At 40.7% G+C, this 22,864-nt stretch overlaps 1 protein-coding gene across 11 annotated transcripts in view; it reads right to left on the bottom strand.

The window, feature by feature from the left end:
- The window catches only part of RPS6KA2 (ribosomal protein S6 kinase A2), a 287,603-nt gene extending 269,832 nt beyond the window's left edge, over positions 1 to 17,771 (bottom strand). For 4 of the 11 annotated variants that reach the window (XM_069010159.1, XM_069010153.1, XM_069010150.1 and 1 more), the window contains exons 1-2: positions 16,192 to 16,374; positions 3,238 to 3,282 (exon numbers count right to left, since the gene is read on the bottom strand). Coding sequence is in view for 1 of the 11 variants with exons in the window: in XM_069010158.1 (XP_068866259.1) it covers positions 3,238 to 3,282; positions 16,071 to 16,073 (48 nt within the window). In the remaining 10 variants the exon portion in view is untranslated. The other 7 variants (XM_069010154.1, XM_069010158.1, XM_069010156.1 and 4 more) reach the window with 7 other exon arrangements.
- Between the last annotated feature and the right edge of the window lie 5,093 nt (positions 17,772 to 22,864).

Genomic DNA, 22,864 nt, shown 5'->3' on the forward strand with positions numbered 1-22,864 from the left:
GATGAGATATACCCATGAGTGCTGAGGGAAATGGCCAATATCATTGTGTGGCCCCTCCCAGTACTCTGAAGACTAATGGCAATTGGGAAAACTTCTTGAGAGGGGTGAGAAAGCATGTAGTTCCTCTCTTCAAGAAGAAAGATCCAGCAAATTGCAAGCCAGTCAGCCTCACCTCAATATGTGGAAGGGTGATGAAGCAAATCTCTCTGGAAAGAATTCACAAGCATTTGAACAACAAAAAAATTAGTTGTTGTAGTCACCATAGATATATGAAGAGAAAACTGTGCTTAAACACAGCCTTCACCGTTTTGAAGAATGCAGGTGCAGGCTTCAAGTAAGACTTTTGACTGTCTCCCACATCATCTCAGGCAAACAGATGAAGCACTGATTGAAGCAGGTAAGCAAACAGTGAGATGGATCACAAACTGAACCACACTACCCAGAGGATTGTGATCAGCACAAAGTATCAGCAGAAGTTACATGTCTTTGGAAACTGCACAAGAGTTAACAGTAAGCCTAGATAGTGCCATTTTCAGTTCTGCCATGCAGTTCTGATTGTGTATCAGCATTTCAACTGCATATCTCCTCTACTTTCCCCAAGAGCCCCATGCAATGCTTGAACTAGAACATACAAATTCCCTTGAAACGGTAAAGCAGCTCAAAGCAATATTACAAGACAGCTTCTGAACGCTGTAATTTCAAAGTACTGGGAGCTGTTTTGCATATACTCTCATTATATTAGAAAAATGTGGCAAAGAGTTTTTCTGCCAACTGCATCTTCAAGGAAGTTTAGATAGGATGTCAACACTTTGACCTAGACTAGACCACAAGACACATTGTCCTGAAGTATGTCAGGGCCTCTAACCAACACAGATGGTCAGACGTATCCTTCTCTATCAAGAAAAGGCCATTTTGTCAAAAAGAACCTCTTAAGGAAAAACTGCACAAGTCTAAGCAAGAACTGCTGCAGGAACATAGGAGCCTCTTAAGGAAATTTCCATCCACTAATCTGCTTGCTTCTGTGGCAGGACAAACAGGATCTGTGGGATGTTCCTCCTCCTAGGAAAAAGCCCTCATAATAGCAACCTTGAGTAATCTGGGTGACAATTCTAGAGCAGAGCTGACACAGTGCTCTAGGGCCAAGATGTGTCTCAGGAAAACTTGTTGTATCCAACAATCCCATTAAGTTATGCCCCCAAGACATTTAAAGAATTTATCCATCAACAGGAGAATCAGATCTCAGAAAAGAAAGGAGAAGGGCAGTTTTTATAATGCATTTTACCACTATCTCATTTGTCCATACTATACACAGTGTGGGAGAAACAGCAGGAGGCCAGCATAGCCTAAGGCAGGTTATTTACAAGAACATCCTTTTAGCAGGTATGAACCATTGCATTATGTGTTTTAAATTCACTCCTTAAGTCACGCTTCAATGTCTCAAAAACAACAAGAAAAAAAACAACACCAAACTTTGGGGTTGGGCACAGTACAGCTACCAATCACCTGAAGAGTAGACTGTTCTTTCTTAAAATACCACTACAGCAGGACACAAGCTTTGTAGAAATGGAAGAGGCTTACAGACTCAGCCAGCAAAGGGCTGAAATAGCATGGCAGCAGCAGAGTAAGGGAGAAAAATCAGATTTTCTTATTGCATTTTTCTGTAGTAGTGTAGTGAAGGCACATGGAAAGTTAAGTGAAAGGGGGGGTTACTTCTGCATTGGACAGTGGTATTTCATTGTCAATAATTTGTTAGTGGTCACTGTGTACGTGTTTTATAAAGCACAAGTGCAGCAGGCTTTTCAATCAGACAAATACATGCTGCCACTTATCATACAGATACTGCAACTGTCCTGCTGAGGCAGGAGTAGACATACAGAAAGAAACACCATTACAGATATTAAATTGCACACTGCAATGCTTATATCAAAAAATGAGAACACAGGATTGAGGTTTCTACCCAAGCAGTCATTACATGCCTTTTTTTCCTGCCAAATTTAAAAACTGAAAATTATAAGAAGCATCCCCAATGAACATTAACTAGGTTTAAATCGATTTGGGAAATGGAGGCCGTATTCACAAAAAAAGTCCTCCCAAAACCCACAAACCAGAAATTTTATCTTCAGCCATATCCTCAAAGAAAGTGATGAGCCGAGCTACCTGCACTTAATTTCTTCCCCAAGCTTTTTAAAGAGTAATTTACTGCTCTTTTTAAGAAATGGTAATGAAAGGGGAAAAAAAATCCATTTGGAAGTTGCACTCATTTCAGAGATCAAAGCTAAGATTTCTTCTTCCTTCCTATGATTAGGGGGTTAAACTATGCCTTTAACATAGTAAAAATTAACAGAAACCCATTCTTGCACAGAAAACTAGACATCAAAGGCAAGTTTTATATTTCAAGGAGTAAGAGATACCAGGAAGCTGATCTTCAAAAGGTGGCTACTTAGACATGCATCTTTGCAGCCTCCCACTAGTCCTGAAGGGCTTCAGTCTGCTTTGCTTTTTGACATCAGCAAATGGCCAATGATCTGTCAAGCACTCTTGGTTCACTCTACACAAACCAGAGGCACATTGCACTGACACCTGGGACCAGTGTCAAGCTTTGCCCTCAACTCATCGTAATAGTGAATGACGATTTGATCTTACCTGCTTTATATCTTCATATCACTTAGTTGGCATCTAAACACTTTGAGGTAAGACTTACCTTTTCCTGTAGGTTTGGATTTGGCTTTTTTGTTTGTTTTTTTATATAGCACAATAGTACAGTGCTACAATAATATAAACAACAGATTAACTTGAAGCAAAGGGTTAGCTCAGTCTTGCTCTGGTGAAGAGCCAGCCAAGGGAGCAAGCAGTAATGACTTCAACTTAATAGTATGTGGAATTAACTTATGCACAATTTACAATACAGAAACCTTGTTAATATGATAGCTACTCTTTTTAAGGTCATTACAAAATCTTCTCTGCAGGAAAAACTATATAGCTCAAGACGTTGTGTGCTCTTTCTTGGAAAAACTGCACAGGCAATATCTTTAAAATAAAATTCCCTAGCCTCTAGTTGAACATATCTTTTTATTCCTCACTTGACCTTAAAATAAGAGACAAAAAATGGGTTGGCTTTGCATCTTCACAGCTAGAAGCATGTGGAAAATATGTACCAGAGACATTTTGTTTCATGAAGATAGAAGGTGATATTATAATTTGTTAACATTTGTGTGATCCATGAATAAGCTGATTTACCTCTTTTACAGGTTCTTCATCCAGGGCAGCATCTTCCACCACACTCTAGTGAGAAGAGAAAGGAGGAAAAAATCCTGTAAATATACGTTACCAAGAAAGACAATTCTAATCCAAGACCTAGCACAAAATACAGTCAATTTAGTTTTAGAGATTTAATTTGCTCTCAATTTATACTACTATAGCAGGCTTCTTCGATTCTTCACACTTTGCACGGGTAAATTAACCTTTGAATCCATGCGGACCTGCTTTCTCCAAGATATATAAAATATTAAGAGAAGAAAGCACGATTAAGAACTATTGAAATTGCTGATGAAGACTAAAAGCCAAATTTGTCATAGAATGGATAAAGAGCAAAAGATTATTACTGAAAAAAACTAGAGCAAAAGATTATTACTGAAAAAAACTAGAGAAATGGAACAGCATTTCTTGCTGAGAAGAGAGAATATATGTGTATATATAGGACCAAATTTTCTAAACATTCAACTTCCATTTAAATGTTGTGCTCACCTAAAATCCATTAATTGATGAACCCTTTGGAAAATAGGTAGAAAGACTACATAGAGCTTGATCACACAACCCTTTCTCAGGAAAAATATTCCCAAGGTTGTAATTTGCTATCCTATCCATCCATCTTGAGTGGGATCAATAACTTTGCTTACTCTCAAAGAAATTCTAGAACAGCAAATATCCCAATTTTCTTGCTTACTTGTCAAACACAATTAATGACCTCCTGAGTCAACAGGTGAAAGCAGCAGTATTTCACTCTAATCTTCCTTTACACAAACATAATATGGAACATGCCCCCGATGCACTCTTCCTAATCAAGCGATTGATTTACTGTAAAAGCCATCTTTAATATCTGCAAGTCATTCACCTGAGTCATGCACAGGCACTCATAAATGCCTCTGTTTTAAAAGGTTTTTTGGCATTAAGGAAGGGAAGGAGAAAGAGGTCCATATGCATCAAAGAATTATACTGTCTCCCTCCTTGTCTGCTATCTGTGAAAAGCTTCCGTGAAAAAGAACAACTTAGAGACAATCATGAAAACATTTTATCCCACACAGATTCAGAGACCATGACAGCTCCCTTGAATCAGTACAACCACCAGTGTTTAAGCTGCATTCAGCTCATTAAAGAGTAAATGTTTCTGCTGTTTAAAAATGTCTTCATGGACAAGAGCCCACAAGAGATGAAATTAATTTCTATGTGCTTTTACTAGATTTGAGCAAACACTACTTTAGTAATTCTATCTACAGCACAATCTAAAATGGTCTGAAGTTATAGCATATCTTTACTGTGCTTAGAAACAGCAATAAATAGAGCCAATAAATGGAGTTTTATCTGTTGTGCTCATCTAAACTGCGTGAGTTTGTGCCTGTAATTCTTTAACCCTCTAAACTTTTGGTAAGTGAAATCTCAGCAAGTGATAGAAGAGTGTAGCTCAGCTATGCTATTCTTGCAAGCAGGAAATTAAAAAATATGCGCTACCAAAACCTACAAACCCACACATCTGATTAACTATCATTGCAATGGGTCAGTCACACTTGGTAAGGAGGTCCTCATAATTTCTTCTGAAAGAGAGGTGTAAATAGTCCTCTACCAGCAAAAGAGGTGACAATACTAAGATGTTTTCCCAGGCAATGTACATTGGGCTTTAGTGCAGGATTTACCCTATGATCTAGAGGAGATTTTCCCAGAAAATGACAGCAGAAGAAGCAATGACTGAAGTGCTTTCTGTCTGGGCTAGAAAGAGAAACACCACACACACACAAAAGAAACATTTTAGGAAGAAGGGAAGGAGGAAGAAAAAAACCAGGCATGTATATGCACTTTGAATACCAGTCAATGGAAAGGTAGACTTTCATTTTTATGATGTTCAGCAGAAAACTGTTCACCATAAATATAGTTACACAAGTCTTCTCACTGTGCAAGGGATTTAACAAGGTGTCAGCTACAAAATCAGGAACAATACACAGTTTCCGAGCTACAACCTGTGCATTAGCACTCAGATTCCTTGCATCCCACAAAGTGGAACAAGTGACAGTATTCAGAAGTGAATTACATTATTTAAACCTCTGCAAGCCCCTCACAGCTTGTTTTTAACCTAGGGACTCCAGAATGAGCTGTGCTGGTATAATCTACCACATTATCACTTCTGTTGTATTGTTTACATGTACAACCTAACACCTTGCATGAAACCTTTCCTGCTGTTAAGTAATCCCTTTTGAGTCAAGTGCTCTCCATAACCTGTCTGGCTCAATTACACTCCCCTCTGTCCTTCTCACCAAAGCTCTGTTACAGTACTTCAATCAAACAAGGGGATAAGGATGTTAAAAAATAAACATAAACCCCCCACACCTCACAAGTTTCACTCATCTATTTCTACCACCTGTTCGTTACAAATGTGTATCCTGTGCTGCAAACAATTGACCTGAAATACTTTGGGTTTTTTGCACTACTCAACAGTCCCAGAAATACTCAGGAATCTACCTTGTCCCATTACAGTACAAAAATCATTAAATCGTAGAATAACCCAAGCTGCAAGGTACCCACAAGGATCACAGTGTCCAACTCCTGCACGGGACATCCCCAAGAATCACACCATGTGACTGAGATCACTGTCCAAACACCTCTTCAACTTGAATGATGCCTCTCTTGACACAAGATAACCTTGGATTGAAGGTAAAGAAAACACTACAAGACAAGTGGTGAGCACACACAACAGAGCAGCCAGCTAATTATCACAGTATCGGGTTTCCAGTTTGATCCAGAAAGCACAGTCTTGTGCTAAGACGTAATGGGCAAATGGGTAATCAGAACTCAAGTGAGGTACACGGACCTATTCGAGCCTCAAATCACAGATCACATATTTCATGTTTAAATGTGAGCCTGAGTCCGACTCAGCCCGCCTTGCGGGTTTCCATCTGTGGTATATGCTCTTTCCTTTCCAGCCACCCTAGTCCCCCGGGGCACGGTGGCACCCGAGCCCGGTGCCGCGCGGGCGGGGGGACAGGATCGGTCAGGACGGGACATCCCGCACCGCCCGGGCTCCGCGGCCGCCGCTCCAAACCGCTCGGCGTGTGAGGCAACAGGTTCCCGAGCCTCGCCTGGCTCCCCGCCCTCAGCAGCGAGCAGAGCGGGCGAGGGATGCTCATGACATCCCATTTCGTGAGGTCTGGAGCACCACCGAGGTGGTCCCCCCGGCGGGAAAGGGGGCCGGCAGCACGGCTGCGGCCGCACGCCCCCGCTGCCGCTCACCTCCGTCTCCATGGGCTCCACCTCTATCCCTTTCCATAGCTCCAGCAGGTGGGCGATCGGCATGCTGGGCGATTCCTGCGTGAAGACGGGATCAAGCAGAAGGAGCGCGCGTCGGCCGCCGGCGAGAGTGGAGAAGGGGAGGCGTCAGTGGAAGACGGGACACCGCGCCGAGTGGGACCGGGACCCTCTGCCCACCCGCTCGGCAAAATGGCTCCGCGCTGCCCCCAGGGGAGCCGCAGGCGGGGCGCGGGCGCTCCGCAGGCGCGGGGGGCAGGACGAGGCGGCGGCCGCCGCTCCGCAGCCGGCGACGGACCCCTGCCCACCCGTCCCGTCCCTCTCGGCCGCCGCGAGCGCCTTGACTCGCTCTTAAGCCCGGGGGAAAGTTGCTGCGGAGGATGCTGCGGCGCGGCGGGCGCTGCTATGGCAACGGCAGCGCGGCCCCTCCGCCGGCCCGGCCCCGCCCGCAGCGCCCGTCCCGCAGCGCCCCAGAGGCGAGAACGGCGCCAGGGCCGGACTGGGCTGCAGAGGCAACAGGAAAATCTGCCAGTTTATAGCCACGATTTAGAATGTTGGCATCGTGATAGAAAGGGCAGCTAACAGAAGGATATCTAAGGTTTACAAAGCCCGGTATTATTCCGGTCTTAGAAAGAATTATCTATCGCTTCCTCTACTATTTTAGCTCTGTACTATGAAGCCTGTAGTAAAGTCTGTTTATTCACATGGCCTTTCCTCCTCCTTCAGATCTCAAAAGATACTACAAACCTTACTATAACAAACATGAAAATACACCACATGCCCAGCTGCAGAGACCATGATTTATGCACATGTTGATTTTAATTCTCCTCAAATTTAGGACAAAATACGCATTTTTAACTTGTTCAGACAATTTCATCCGGGTCCAAACCGTTTTACTGTTAAATAAATCACTGCTCTTCAAAGAACAATTTTGAAATGAATAGTCAATATGCAGGGTGCATTTTTCTTCTATTCCATGCTCAAAATGCCATAGTTTGCTTCCATATAAGCAGCACTGTACAAATTCAGAACAAGTTTTAGTTAACAATAAAAATTCTTCTGCCCGTCTACAACAGAACACTTGAGAAATGTTCCTCCTCCAGTCCCAACTCAGGTCCCCCAAACTCTATTTAACATGAATAAGCTGCCCTGTAAGTCCAAATGCTAAACACGGTTAGGAAAATCAAATTCACTAACCATAATAAAGAAAAAAACCCAAAAATCAGACAACAAACAGATTCACAAACAGAGCCATGCATTCAGATACTGCTGCAAGAACTCAGTCTTTTAATTGTGTCAGAATATGAACACTTTTTTTGACATCTGTGACAACAATTAAGTAACAACTTGTAACACCAATTATGCAGTTTCATCTGCTTTACAGATTGAGCAATTAAATATCTAGATTACTGCCTTTACTCACTGCTCACCCAAAAAGCATAGTGGGAGTGATGTCAATCACATAACAGACACATAACTGAGGTGAGAAGCTACAGTACTGTAGCTGTAATATACTTCCTGGCCCTTGTGTCCTGTCTCTACTTCTTCCCCAGCAGCACATGAGAGACAGTGTTACTACCTTTAACTTCACATACAAGCACTCCTAAACAGCCTCACAGCACCAACAATTGTGAGGACAGAGCCAGGACCAAATACAACAGATTTCAGAGCACAAACCACACTTGTTTTACAAAACCCAGAGACCTCTATCAATCAGACACATGATTCCAGAGAGGATACATGAAGATTGTACATGATTATATCACATGTCATCTTGATTTTTAAAAACTCTGTTTAACTCCAATTTATGTGACTGTATTTTAACCTTTGAGATACACATCTTGGATGCCACAGGCTAAGAGCAAGAGCAAAGTGTCTGCGACAACAGGAAACTGGGGAGATGGGACATGTCCAGATAATCCCAGGTGAGAAAACTCCAAGGTTTGGGGTCATTGCACCTGCAGTCAAGTAAAAACATGTGCATGCAGATCTAATGTTTTTACTTCTTTTCCAAGAACTTCACTTAATTCTTGAGACATACAGTTACAGGCTTCCCTAAGTATTAATCTACTATCAAACTGGGACATCAAAACCCACAAGTTTATTTCCAGATCTGTTTGGTCACTCTAAGCATGCATAAATTAAAACGTGGGAAAAACAACTGATAAGATCTTGTTATTGCTTTAGCATATATACTTCTGTTATAAGCACAAGACATGTATTGTGCACTGTACTTGTTCAGCACCAATGTATCAGTTGGACCCAAATTAAATATTCAAGTTTACTGGACTAACCAAAGCATGCATTCTATATGTTTCTTATCCCTCCCTAACGAAAAGCAGAAATTTTTGACCTCAGCTCAAAAGAAAATGTGGGTTTTGGCAATTTTCCCCCTGCTGCGTTTACTTGAAGTAATCCCACTGAAGTCTCCAGAATGATGTTTGACTAGATATTTTGCAATAACAGGGTGTCCTCCATTAATATGCATACCTGATTTCATTCTTCATTAATTGAGTGTTCTGCCATAATCTTCATTTGTGAGAAAAAACATTTTTGTGTGTCTATAAGCTTCAGATTCCTAAGTATTTGGCAAACTAAATTCCTCATATAAGAAATGGGCATATTTGTAATGATAAAGAATCTGAAACAAAAGATTAATTATGTATTGCTAGAAATAATTGTGTTATTACAAAGGGACCAGTCCTTTTCATTATGGTAACATCTAATGGACAACAAGACTGACATTCTTTTGCATGAATAGAGCAGCAGAAAAATCCATGCTTCACTCCCCAAGCCCCTCTATGATCCACTTAAAGATATTGGGTCAGAAAAAGACTGAATACCACAAAATCAGAAGTAGTCCACTTCCAAAAATACCTCATTAGGAGCAGAATAAAGAAATAGAAGGGAAGGGGGAACATTAAAACAAAAACACACATAAAAGAGCAGACAAGTTCAAAGCAATTGGTCTCCGAGGACATATAAGAAATCTGATCAGAGCAAGAAGTAGTTACAGATTTTTTTCCTAGGAAAAATTATTAGTTAACCACATTCACAATTTAGCAGAAGCAATATTTGCAGATACACTAGCTAGGCTGAAAATTGCAAGGAGGTTGGTTCAACTTGCATCAAGAGAATAAAAGCATTTTTATCTCCTGTGCAAGGAAGCACTGGACTACTTGCATCGTGATTTTTCATCTATTTTTACCTGTCTCCTGAGTGGTAGCTAATGGTTGCTGCCAGATGCAGAGTGGGGGATTAGACACATCGATATCCTGCTGGGTTACGGTAACTCCTACACTAGCAGGAGATACACAAGTACAGAAGAAAATTTGTTAAGAGCATCGTATGTAAATTACATTAAGATACTTCAATAGCTTACGTGTCCACAGCTTCATGAAAAAGGAAAGTACTATTGCCCCATTTGATGCACAAAAGGGAAGAAGCATGGAGAAATATTATTTTCTGTCACTAGCTCAACACACTGCTAGGTTCATGACTTCACTGTTCAGTTGAATGTAATCATCCCAAAACACATGCATTCATTTGCACACAGCTTGAGCTCAAAGCTCACTCAGAGCTCGAGCTAGATAACTTTCTGCCTGTCCAATAGCCAAAACAGATACTACTGACATAGAAGTCAGCAAAAAATCCTCTCTCCTTCAAAGGCATTCCCAAGGTTCCCATCTGCATTTAAATGTCTCTTCCTGGTTGCCACAGTACAAATACCACCTATTATTAGGCTGGCTACAGTGCCAGACCAGCATCATCTGCCCAAATTTTTTTAATTTCTTTTTCTAAATTTCAGTCAAGCTTTCACTCAAGTGAAAACTCCTTCCCTGCACATAAATTTCTGGGACAAGGCTGACCACTTGCCTGTCTGTTCATCTGCAGCTTTATACGAGCAAGACTTAAGCTTCATGTTCACCAACTCCCAGGCAAACAAGAGCTACATGGAACATTTTCGTAAAGGATGGAATCCCCCAAATGCCAGCTGAGAAGATGTCAGGTCTCTGGAGCATCAGTAGCATCAGTAAAAGTGGAAGGAAAAAAATTGCTAAGAACAAAGTAGTAACACCCCCCTGTCCCTTTCACATGCTGCTCTAGAGAACATCCATTGAGCACATTACTTGTCTGATGCCATTTTTGGCTGCTAAAAGACTCCTGGAAAGCCTTGAATACTCAACTACAAAAGACCTGACCACTGATCATCCCTTAATCTCCAAAGAAATCAGACTGTACAACATGTGCTGAAGTTCCCCCAAAGGTCACTTAAGAATAAAATCAGAGCAGAGCACTTGCAACATTTCCTGCAGATTGATTCAGTTTCCCAAGGCACAAAAAAGGAGTTTCATTGGTCATTTGCAATAGTTCCTGCTACATACTGCAGCCTAAAAGGATGGACCAGGGGCAAAAGGAACTCTGTCCTGCAGCACAAACACATTTCAAGCAAGCAGTTATCTTTTAACCTCTTTATTCTGTTGAATATTTGTACCTATGGAATAAGCACATAGGGAGGGATGCTGAATTGCCCTTTCTGTGAAGAAATTCCTCCTAATGTCCAAAACAGTAAAAGAGCACATTGAAAGAACACTTCAAAATACATCACCTGACAGTAAATGGTTGGCATAAACTGAAGGAAATCACAATAGAAGTTCTGCTGATTGAGATCCTTCAGCTAAAGGATTGGGCACCCTGTGATGGAAAAAGCACTGCTGGCCACACTCAGAAGGTGAAGGTGACAGAAGGTGACATACACAGACCATGCACAAGCAGAATCTCAACAGCAAGAGGAGAGGTCTGAGCACATGCCAGTGATGGTGTCAGAGCCACACAGACCACTATCATCATATATATCCATCATGGTGACCCATCCATCAGCTGCCACTCTAGTTTACCATAAAGTGCAGTCGAAAGCATGGTCCTTGAGGCTAATATGGGACATTCATTACACCATCCCAAATGAGAAAGAAACATGCTGTGCATGACTAGTTTCCTATAATCTGTGCAGTCAAGCTTGTGTTAGATGGATGAAATCTGTGGCAAATGGGTAAGTGTCAAATGCTAGAAGTAACTAGTAAAAGTAGGGCAGGTTTTAAACTACACAGGATCCATTCTTTGATGGAGGGAAGACTAAGCTGACTCTACATTTTTGGTTTTTATACTAAAGTTACCAAAGCTACTCTTCCAGTTTGAAAGCAAATAAACAAAATCTCTCACACTACCTTTTATCCATGAGAGCAGCTGTTGAAATGTTTTAAGCTCATTCCTAAACAAGATTAATACATTTCTCCTCAGCTTCTTTGTTCAGTGCCTCAGCATTAAGTACGTTAAGCTCAGCACTTGGACAGCTTACCATCATTTGTGCAGAACCTAAGAGAAGCACAAAACAGTATCTACACGCTGCTAATTGCACAAGGCACAGGGGAAATTTTGTTTACTCCAATAGGAGAGTCATCCCTAGTGCTGCTAAAACAATTTACTGTTTAGTTGTGAAGTACATGCCTGAGAAGCGCAAGAGGAAACAGTGGCAAATAAGGCTTTTAGTATCAAAGCAGTGTGCATCTGTCCCCTGCAAAGCTCATAACTCAACATTTTCAAATTAAAATCATCTCTGCTGAGTCCTCTGAAATAAGAAATGCTCAAAACTGGAGAGAAAGTCAGCTTGATTCCTAACCTCTGCAATGCTCTGGCTTCACAATTTGTGTTTAATGAGAAGGTCTAGACTGAACATTAAAATCCATATGCTTAGAGAGCAACAATGGCAATTAGACTCCCTTTAAAGGGGGCAACAGACAGCTATTACAAGTCAGCCTGGTGCCACTGCAAAACAGGGATGAAGGCTATTAGGAGCTGTAGAAAAACAAACACTTTTCATATCTGTTATTTATCTGCATTAAGACTGCAGGTACTTGGCACATTCTACATTAATCAGCTTTTAATATTAGTGAATAGTTAAATACTGGAAGAACTAACTTGGAAAACAGAAAACCTCGTTCAGATAGCTGCAGCAGACAAGCTTCCTTCAGTACAGACATGGCTTAGCTGGTGCCCCCACCCAGCAGGGATAATTGGGTAGAACAGCAGAGACCCCAGCCAGTTCCTGCATCCACCCATCAGTTTAGTTGAGGTACAATGTTGGGTCTGGCTTCAATAGCCTGAGTGCCTTGGGGCTGGTGAGCCAGTGCAGAATACTGGAAGCAGCACCAAGTGGCATTGCACAGCATCAGCCAAACTCCACAATCCACTGGAGTGCCACCTACACAACCAGGTGATGACTGGTTTTTCCACAAGCCATGTGGGTACCTGCATGATGTTTGCACTGCAAGCCTACACAGCTAGAAAGCCTGAGCTGATTTGCTGACAGTTTGGCTGAAATACAAAGCCTGTTAGTCCCCTTACTGTGCAAGGCATTAACCACTCTCAGAGCTGAGCTGCCAAACAAAGGGGGTAGCCTTACCCACTATATTCTGTACCTAATAAAGAAAAAATGAAAGGACTCCTGTGGCAAAGATGCTAACCCTCAGAAACATTTACTCAAGTAATCTCCTACACAGCCATTCCCTGTGCAAACTGCTGGGATATTCTTTATCAATGCTGTAATTCCCCATTACAAACTGGTAAACAGTTAAAGATGTTCAATAAAGATAAGCTGTAGCAAAAGCTTTCCTGCTACACAAGATTACACTAAGTTTTGTGACTTCACGTTTTCATCTTACAAGCACAGAAGAGACTGTTTTCCCCAAAACACACTGTGTACAGCTCTTCAAGGAGCAGCTCACAATGCCCTAGAGCAGAGATTTCCAAGGACACATGCCCATCTCTGCCAGTTCCTACTGCAGCAGCAGTACCTTGGCTGAACAAAGAGGCTTCCACTTGCCTGCTGCACACAGCCACTTCTGTCACAGGTTGGAGAGCCGAACACAACAGCTCCAGTCAGGCTGGATCAAGGCTTCTCAGCAGCTGCAGCACAGCTTGAACACTTACTACAGCCAAAATGAGGGGATAGGAAGGGAAAAGGACAAGCACATTGCCCTCCACTCAGGGCCAGGAAAACTGGTTGGGAGGCAATGAAGCAGCTCAGGATGATGGGGAAGAGTGTTTGACGCTTCACTTACTCTACGTGCCACACTCACTGCATCCAGAGACAATACTTGCCTCAAAATATCCTTCTTCCCTACCCAAAAAACAAGGAAAAGCTCTTCCCTGTCACCTCAATGCCATAGGAGTGGGGCACACAGCAAAAAGATGGTAGCTGCAACCTAGTCTCTCCAACTGCTTAAACACTTTCTTACTGAACAGAGCCAGAACAGCTTTGCTACCTCAACTGGACCATGCAGAAGGGGCAGAAATACCAAAAGAAAAAGGTAACAGGGCTGCGTCTCACTAGGGAGATTGTAGCTGCACTGTACAGGGTAAGAGCACCTGTGTTACTCCAGCATACACAGGAGGAATTGTCCCCAAGAAATAAATTTAATTCTTCATTAACTTTCTTTGATGAAACAGACTACTTTCATACAAGTCACTGTCTCTGTCAGTAGTTTTATTTAGAAGTCCAAGCAAATCATCAACCTAAGTACATAATGAAATTATTATTTTAGATCTAGAACAACATTCTGGTGACAGAATTCTCAGGAACTATTTTTTTCATATAAATTTTCTAAATTAAAAAAAATAGAACTAAGAAGCTTACTTCCTTAATTTTCTTTAGAATTAATTATAACAGACTAGGAAACATTGTGATAGCAGAAAAGTGAAAATTGCCTAAAAATAGAGGGAGAGGATTGTAAGCAATATTTCAAGCACAATTCAGTAAGAGTAACATTAACGTGATGTAAGATTACACATCATAGAAAACCTCACAGTAAGCTACCCAAAAGCTGTGACAGAGACACTTTAGGCGACTGAGGACAAAAGTACTAATTCATTTGTGGGCAGACTTTCAGTTTAGATACTGCTAGAGACACACTCTGCTTAAACACATGAAATAACTGAATTATAGCCTTCCTAAAAGAAGATCAATTTCTCATTCAATGTTAGGGGAAAAAAGCATAGTGTCAAGAAAATGGACTTTATTACTTTCAGGATGTCTACTCAGACAAAAGACTCTCATTAAACCTATGCACAGACACCATATATTCAGCAATTGCAAACATATTTGAAGAAACAATGGAGAAACAAGACATTCAAATGATGTACACAGAGCCTGAAGAAGCCACACTCTTGAAGAGAGGAAAGGATCAGAATATTTGCAATCCATTTTGAAAGCTTGTGCATGCTGCCAGGTTTTCACTAAGTAAATCATGATCTCACACACTAAGAACAGGAGTGAATACAGCACTAACAGAAGCTGACATACTTCAGCTTCGTAAGTTCTTCTTCAATGAATCTAACCTACAGTCTGGAAATTAATAGTCTAATCAACATAAACAGTACCAATCCTCTTATTATAGGAGCTTTGCAATATCAATGTCTTTAGTATCAAAGGGAATTATTACCTCTCAAACAGAACAAATATTCAAATCAATAAAGACCACAGAAATCATACACACAAATTAAATCAGAAATCAAGAACTTCTAATCCAAAACCAAAAAGGCAGTGTGATTTCTTCCCCTGCAATCAGTTCAGGTTTGTCTCTTCAAAGATGACTTTAGCTTGAAGATGAGAAAGAAAAATAGAGTTACTAAACTCTGCAGGTGCTTTATATCCAATTCTGGAAAAAAACAAATCAGACCCCAAACTGAGTTAATTTCTCCAGTGTTTTGAATTTTAAGCAGACAGAAGTAACAGCTTTTTAGGTTTGGTATTTTAAGCATATGACATGCTGTATTTTCATTACTTTTTCCAAATGAATACTGCAGTAGCTGCTTGTTTTTATAGACAAGTATGAGATAACTGAGATTCAGACTTGAATATCTGAGCTCAAAAAATGAAGTATATTATGGGTGATGATTAAAGGTTTTTTGTTTGCAGCCCAGCCTGCACCTATTAACTGCGCCATTCCAGAAAGAATTCCACTTCATTGTGGCAGTTGCCATTAGCAAAGGCAAGGACAGAGGGGAGAGCTGGGGACAGAAAGCCACAGACCAGAGCTAAAATCCTCTCATGCTGTGAGACTGAACAGAGAGCTGGGCTACACAGCACAGCTGTATACCACCCCCACGTAACTCACATTTCATATTCCTTTTGGGAAGGATTAAAAAAAGGTGAAAAAAAGCAGCTTGATGGGCAAGTTAAAATCATGCTGCACAAGGGACCAAAACATTTAACACTTCCAGTGCCTGCTAGCAGAGAGACACCAGCTGTAGCATAGCAACTCTTTCCAAAATAGACTCTTTCCAAATTAGAGGTCAAGCAAGCGCTTTCAACAGCAACATCACTGAGATGAGTTATATGCACAAACCAGAATTCCTACCTACTGATGGGATAGGAACACACAAGACTGGGATGGGGTGTGCACAGGTGAGCCTGTTATGCCACACAGCCAGGCTCCCCCTCCACAAGGCACAGCAGAAAGGCCCAGAGAGAAACAACAAGCCTGACTAAAGAGTTTCCATACCATTTACCACTTTCCAAGATAAGTCAGGAAGTTACATGCTACCAGCCTATCTCTTAGGTGCCATTGCTCCCCCTCCTGAGAAGCAGTAAAGAAATGATGTTACTCAAAACCACTTTCCCACCGTCACAGGTCAAGGTGCAGCAGTACCACAGCCCCAGGAGCCCACAGGGATGGTGTGCTTCCATATCCAACATCCAGGCAATGTTGCAGGACAGCAACACCAGCACAAACTGCAAAAGACACCACAAAGACAGAAAAGACTTCTACATGCCCAGCTGTACTAATTTATAGCCCCTCCTTCATGTAACGAGGATCACCTGGATGAGGGCCACCTGGAGGAGAGCCACCTGCTCCTAGGTTCCAGAGGGAAAGAACTTTACTCCTGGTGTTAGGGCTGGCAGTACTTTCCAGGAATGGCTTTCTGGCAAGAATAGAACAGTTGCTTCCCTTGACCTCCTGCTGCGGGTCAGACACACATCCTGCCCTGAGCAGGGGCAGAGAGTGTTTGTAGTGCAGGAAATGCAGAGTGCAGAGAGACATCTACTCTCATATCTGGCCCACAGAGCTGTCAGTCAGATGTGCACTGGCTGACTGATATTTTGATTCAAATGCATATTAAGTTGTGGTAACTTACTGACAGTGGGGGTTTTGTTCCCAGCAGGAATTACTGAGAGAAAGAGGGTACAAGAGAATAAATCCCAGCCAGTAAAAAACCCTGATGTTTTAAGATATGGATTTCCTTGGTTTTCTTTAATCATCCATTTGCTATCTTTCCATCAAGGGAGTTTGAAAAGCTCTGGAACAAGTACAGTATATTATTTGTTCCAAAATTAATGTTTTTCTTGACTGTAAATAAAATTAAGCCTGCAGTAGAATTTTACATTTCCCTTATGTTTGATGTTCCCTTATAAATTATGATTTCTGTGTTCTGCTTCAAGAACCATTATATGTCCCTAACTTGCTTTTGTATTCCTGAAAAAAATGTAATGCACAATTTGTGAAGCAAGGCATGAAAAGCAAAAGCTTGCCAAACTTGGTGTATGAGTACTGATCAATAAAAGCTTATTTGTATTAGAAAAGAAATGCAGTTGTTCTGCAAGAATAGCAGAATTTAGTATCATAAATTACTTCTAAAACAGCTTAAAAAAAAGTTTCAATGCCTCATACACAAGTGACCAAATAAGCCTGAGCACCAACTGGCCAAAGACTTAAAAAAGAGACAAAGATCAAAGAAGGGTTGCAGCTGTTCCACAGCAGTACTCAACCAGAGACAAACCTTAGATTGTACAAATGAGGCCCAATTCTCCCCAGAAAGAGCAGAATTCTGCAAGAGCAGTCATGCTGCTGGATTTCAAAACAGTTTCCTTGGCCTCATTAGAGCCTTTCAAACAGACATACAAGGCTCTCAGCTGCTGTTACCCACTAGACCTGCAATTTGCTTTTCAAGCTGTAGCAAATTTGTATAAAACTAAGGTAACAGCAGGAAGAATAAAAGCAGAATGTTCAAGTTTAGCTAGATTGCACAGTCTCTCAAGTCAATTCAAATCTGGAACAGGGTGGTAAATTTCCCTCACAGCATTTTCATCTATACTCAATAAGCAATAAAACAAAACGCAAGAGAGAATTCCTCCTTCATTTCCCAACTTCACTTAACTTACCCATGCTCATGTTCATTCTCTCAGAGGTCTAGTATTTCCCCACTCTCCAGCTTCATTATGCCTATCTGGGTCTTCAGGGTTCAATTAGCTCCTACACAGAATGATTGCCTTCAACTGATTTTTGGAGGCTGCAGTTGGGAATTAACCCTGAATGTTCAGCTAGCCTGGACCATCCTGTGAGTGCTGCTGGTAAGGACTTCAGGGCCTTTATAATTCTGGTGAAAGTCCTATGCATCTTATCCCAGGAACTCCATGTTCAATCAACTCTTCCACAGGAATATTCCCTTCTCCAAGAGCAGACTGTGCTGATCTCTTTGGGATACAGCCTTTGACTAGAGGGAGCTCCAACTTTCCCCCTCTATGGGCTGTGCACTTGGAACTGGCATCTGAAAGGATACCACATCAACTTGATGTCACCCTCATACTTCTCAGGTGGCTGCCAGGTGTGGGCTGCCTGCTGATACCTCGTGTAACAAGTGCACAGTGCCCAGCCCATGCAGCCCATGCTGTGGAAATTCTCAACAAGATGCACTTAATCTCTTCCCATCCTCTCAACTAGAAAGCATTTTTAAGTTTTTTCTGGAGGCAATTATCAAGGTTAGTGAAGAGGAACTGGATTCCAAATTATTTGCATTGCAGAACCACATCCCTTGTAAGATTAAAAAAACAAACCAATCAACCAACAAACACACAGGAAGACAAAAAATAGTGTTCACGTATAACAAAATAATTACAAAATAATGAGTATCCAGATTAATTGACATGTACTTCTTACTGTATCTACAGAGCTTACCCCCAGTACTTTTCTACCCCATATTGTATTCTTTTATATTAAAATGTTTTCTAGGAAGCAAACGGACAGAAGTACATTGCAGGATTTGCATTTCCTTTTCAGTGCTGAAGATCCACTGCCACGTTTTTACCCTGGAGACACTTTAACCCATACTTCACATTCTCCCACCATGTGTCCTTAATTGTTATTTTCTGGATGGAGAAACACCTCAGTCTTGCTGAAAAAGCTGCCTAGCCTTTCATAAAACATCTGAAATTTCACCAAGATGAAGAGGCAATTCATGACTGTGTGTAGTGCCTCAAAAGTTCAGCAGATGGATAGGAGTCCCAAGACCCAGTCCTGGCAGCAGAGTGCTGATTTGTGCAAAGGGAAAGAGCAATACAAACAGTTGATGTAATCCCAACCAGACTGTTCTGCCAGGTAAGGGACTTTCATGAGTAGTGGGAAATGTGAATCCTCTTGGCCAAAAAAAGGAGCTACGTAAAGGATCCCTACATTCCAAGCGAGTGTTTAACCCCTTAATTAAAACAAAGTGTCACCTCATAGGGGATTTTTTAGTATTTGTGTTGCTTTCTTCTCATAATTTCCTTATATCCATCTTTCTAAGGGTATTTGTACTTTTGAAGCCATTGGGATCCTATGCTTTCACTCAGCATTAGCTGGAGTATTTTTCCACCTCTCTGCATCAAAGGTGTTACTCTGTCTCACAAGTCCTCACAGTTTTTACCAAAGTTGTCACATTTCAAGTAATCTGTTTAACTTCCCTAAGTAATCTCACAGAACAGTATCACACAGTGTTATATCACAGTAAAAGCAGGTTTAGATCCTATCTATCTTGGCTTTGAAAATGAGCCTTAAATCCAAATAAGATCATTAGGATGAGTATATTGCAACTATAAAGTCGTAAAATGAGGTTAACTGCCAGGAGTAAACAGGAATTTCTGTCAAGTAAAGAAAGACTCTTCAATCCACTGTTCAATGCCAATCAAGTGAAACTGCTATGTAAATCATTTATATCCACTCTGAAATTGCTGTCAATGTGCTTAGGATTGGGAATGGTTTTACACATGCTCAACCTTTTCTAGTACATAAAAATACAATAAAGGAAAATTATGCTTAGGGATCCTCAAACTTTTTAAATTTAATTACTTGCCTGAGGATTCTACAAACAGGATTTGAAACTGAGGGTCAGAAGTACCTTTATCACATGATTTACATTTTCAGTGTCAGACAGAAATACAGCAAGGAAAATGCATTTTGTTTTAATGACTTGCTCGACTTCATACAGACCCTAACACACTGCAATCAGAAATCTTTTTATTTTTTTTTCTATGTAGACAAGTCTGCATCTTGCACAGATTTCCTCAGATGCTGCAATATATCAGCATAAATCAGATTTGTTAAAAAAATCTTTTTACACTTTAGAAGTTTTCAAGATAGGAATAGAGACTCATGTATGTGCTGGAGGGACTGTTCTGATGTATGAATCACTACTTCTAGAAATCCATTTAGGTACAGATTCATAATGTCTTAATGATCCTCCTTGAAAAAGGAGCTCTAATACTGCAATGAGAATCTCATGTTCTACTCCCTTCCTATCGCACCTGATATTCTGTGCCAACCATTATAAAAATAGGAAACCTCTGTTCTTGTTGAGATGCTTCAAGAACTATACTTTTGCCAAGATAATCATTAGCCCTTGTGGTAATCTCCGGCATATAATGGAGTCATGAAGTGACCTCAGGAGTCACCTGTACAATCTGAGCTGGTTTCACTCCCTGCACTTAAGAGTGGAGAAGTCAAAGCTCACTAGTAAACCAGTCCTGTATGTAAAGAATTTTAGCTTTGCAGCTTAACAGGACTGGTCAGACAAATAACTTTCAAATGTTTCAGCAGTTTGTGCACTTCTATGAAACTAAATCTGGAATTGCATTGAAAAAAAACTTCATTCTAGCAACCAATATCTACTACATATAACATTTCTAGCCCATAAACCTGTAGGAGAAGACAGTTTCACAGGGACCAGAATTACTTTGCAGATGGCATAGACCCAATTATAAAATTCCTGGACACATTTTGTTCTGCCTAGTTTAGTTAATTACATTGATACACTGAAGAATGAAATCCAGCCTTTTTCCTTTTCCAAATAAGGGTACAACCAGTTTTTCAGAAACTGAGTTTGTGTCATTTCCCCAGAGCTCATAAAAAGTATTCCACTTAATGCTTTTATTGAGGGTGTTTGCTTGGGGTTTTTTTATGACAGCTAACTAAATATGCATGCCATTTTGCAGTGGTTTCCACAACAATTCTGCAATGCTTAGTATTGGGATACATGTTCTTAGGCACCTTGTTCAATAAAGTAGATGCACATGACATTATTAAGTATCTCTAATTTATCCTTTGATTTTAATATCATAATGATGGCTGGTCTGTGTGTTGTATGATGCGGAAAAATTATATTTGCTGTAGCTACTTTAATAGTGAAATTGCATAATCTCAGCTTTTATATTGTTCCAAGAAAGTAGTTTTATCTTAGAATTTTGCTGTTTTCCAAACCTGTAAGTTCTACCTCATGTTTAAAACCTGTTGCTTTAAATACTTCCTTTTACTGCTTCTACTGGAAATAATCATAATTATGTTTCTACTACTTAAGCATCTGCTGTCTTAAATGTTCTAGAAATAATTATACATTTATAATTTCTATAGGTCACCAATAATACCCTGTACACTGCTCTGAATCATCATTCAGTTCAGTTAATTGGGGTTTGAGAAATGTTATTTTCTCATGTCAGGATATTCTGACCTGAGTAATTACTGGTACAATTTCCACTCTAATATCACAAACCCCATTATGAGCAATAATACAGCTCCACAATAGCCTGCTGAAAGAAAAATAAATATTTTCTATGTTGAATAGTATAAGAGACAGTATTATTTTCAAACAGTGTCTTCATCACCTGTCTGTTATCACCGGAGAGGCAAAGGCTTACTTGAATAATTATGATTTCTCAGTATCATTAAAACCAGAAAAATGTTCTTTATGCCATCCTAAGTAATTTGCAAAACATTCTTTCAAGCTTTGCTGCAATTTGCCTTGAGATATTACTGTGACATGGTTGACTAGAAGTTTCCTACATAAAGCAATTAAACCATTTCTGTGACTGTGTTATCTCGCCATATAACATGACCAAGTGGCTAAGTCACATAGCTAAAAACAATCCCAGGCAAACAGCTGCCCTGACTTAGATGTGTATCTAATTACTAGACCTCTCAGACAGCACTCTCCAAACAGTTTTAACAGACACCATTTTCCTCCTTTTGTCTCCTGCTCTGCTTGGTTCCAGACAGAGAAATCTGTTCCTGATCAAAAGATACAAATTCCACCACAGATCACCAGTGGAGTCAATTAACTACTTCAGCTTTGGCCCAGCCTGTTCGTTGCAGTCATGCCTATTTCACAAAATAAGCAAATAGCTATAAAAAATTTCTACAGTTTGTTTACTTCTTTCTCTCTGGATGTAATTGACTGGCTAAATCCCTGTGACTCTGCCACCTGTTTTCAAGTCTCTAACACACAGAGACCTAGAATCAGGAGTATAACATCCACCAAGAAGACCAATCCCTCCCAGTCTCAAAGTCCTGCCTCACAGTAGCTCTCAAAGTGCAGAATTTATTTCGAAGAAAATCTCAAACCTCTAGCAAAGCTCTAGGGAAAAAGGCCCACATGTGCATCAGGCTTTGCAGACCAAGGCTGCAGGGAGGATCTCAGTCTTTGGGAGAACTTGACAAAAGAGTTTATTTTGCTTGCTAAGTAGGAAAACTTGTGAAGTTTAGGAAAGCTCTCTAAGGTGCCAGTGTTCTTAGTTGGTGGGTACTTCATAGAAAAAAGCCTTTTGGGATGACTGGCAGCACAGCTTTCCACCAGCTCCAGTGTACAAGGTTCTCAAGGACAGCAATGATTCATCTCCACATTGGCAATGCACGTTGTCTGGGGGAATTAGAAGTCTTATAAGAAGTGTTTCAAAATGCATGCTGACTTGCTTTGATGTTATCAATTAATACATCTTGAAAGCAGATACGTGGCACATTATTTTCAGACTCTGTTTCTCCTGCAGTCATTTTATTTGTAAAACAGCACCTGTAGGAACAAAACATTGTTATTTATAACTCTGCTCTCTGTCACATAAACAAATCCTCTGCAAAATTCCTTACAATACTGTGCAACAAAACAGAGCAAATAATGCTGCAAATCTAATTTAAGCTAATACAGGCAGCACTAAATGAGGTTCTGGTCATGGCTGATTTTACTTCTCTGTAATCTGCAGCAAGTCACTTGGTCCTTT

This window comes from Aphelocoma coerulescens, chromosome 3 (assembly GCF_041296385.1).
Source record: "Aphelocoma coerulescens isolate FSJ_1873_10779 chromosome 3, UR_Acoe_1.0, whole genome shotgun sequence".
NCBI lineage: Eukaryota > Metazoa > Chordata > Aves > Passeriformes > Corvidae > Aphelocoma > Aphelocoma coerulescens.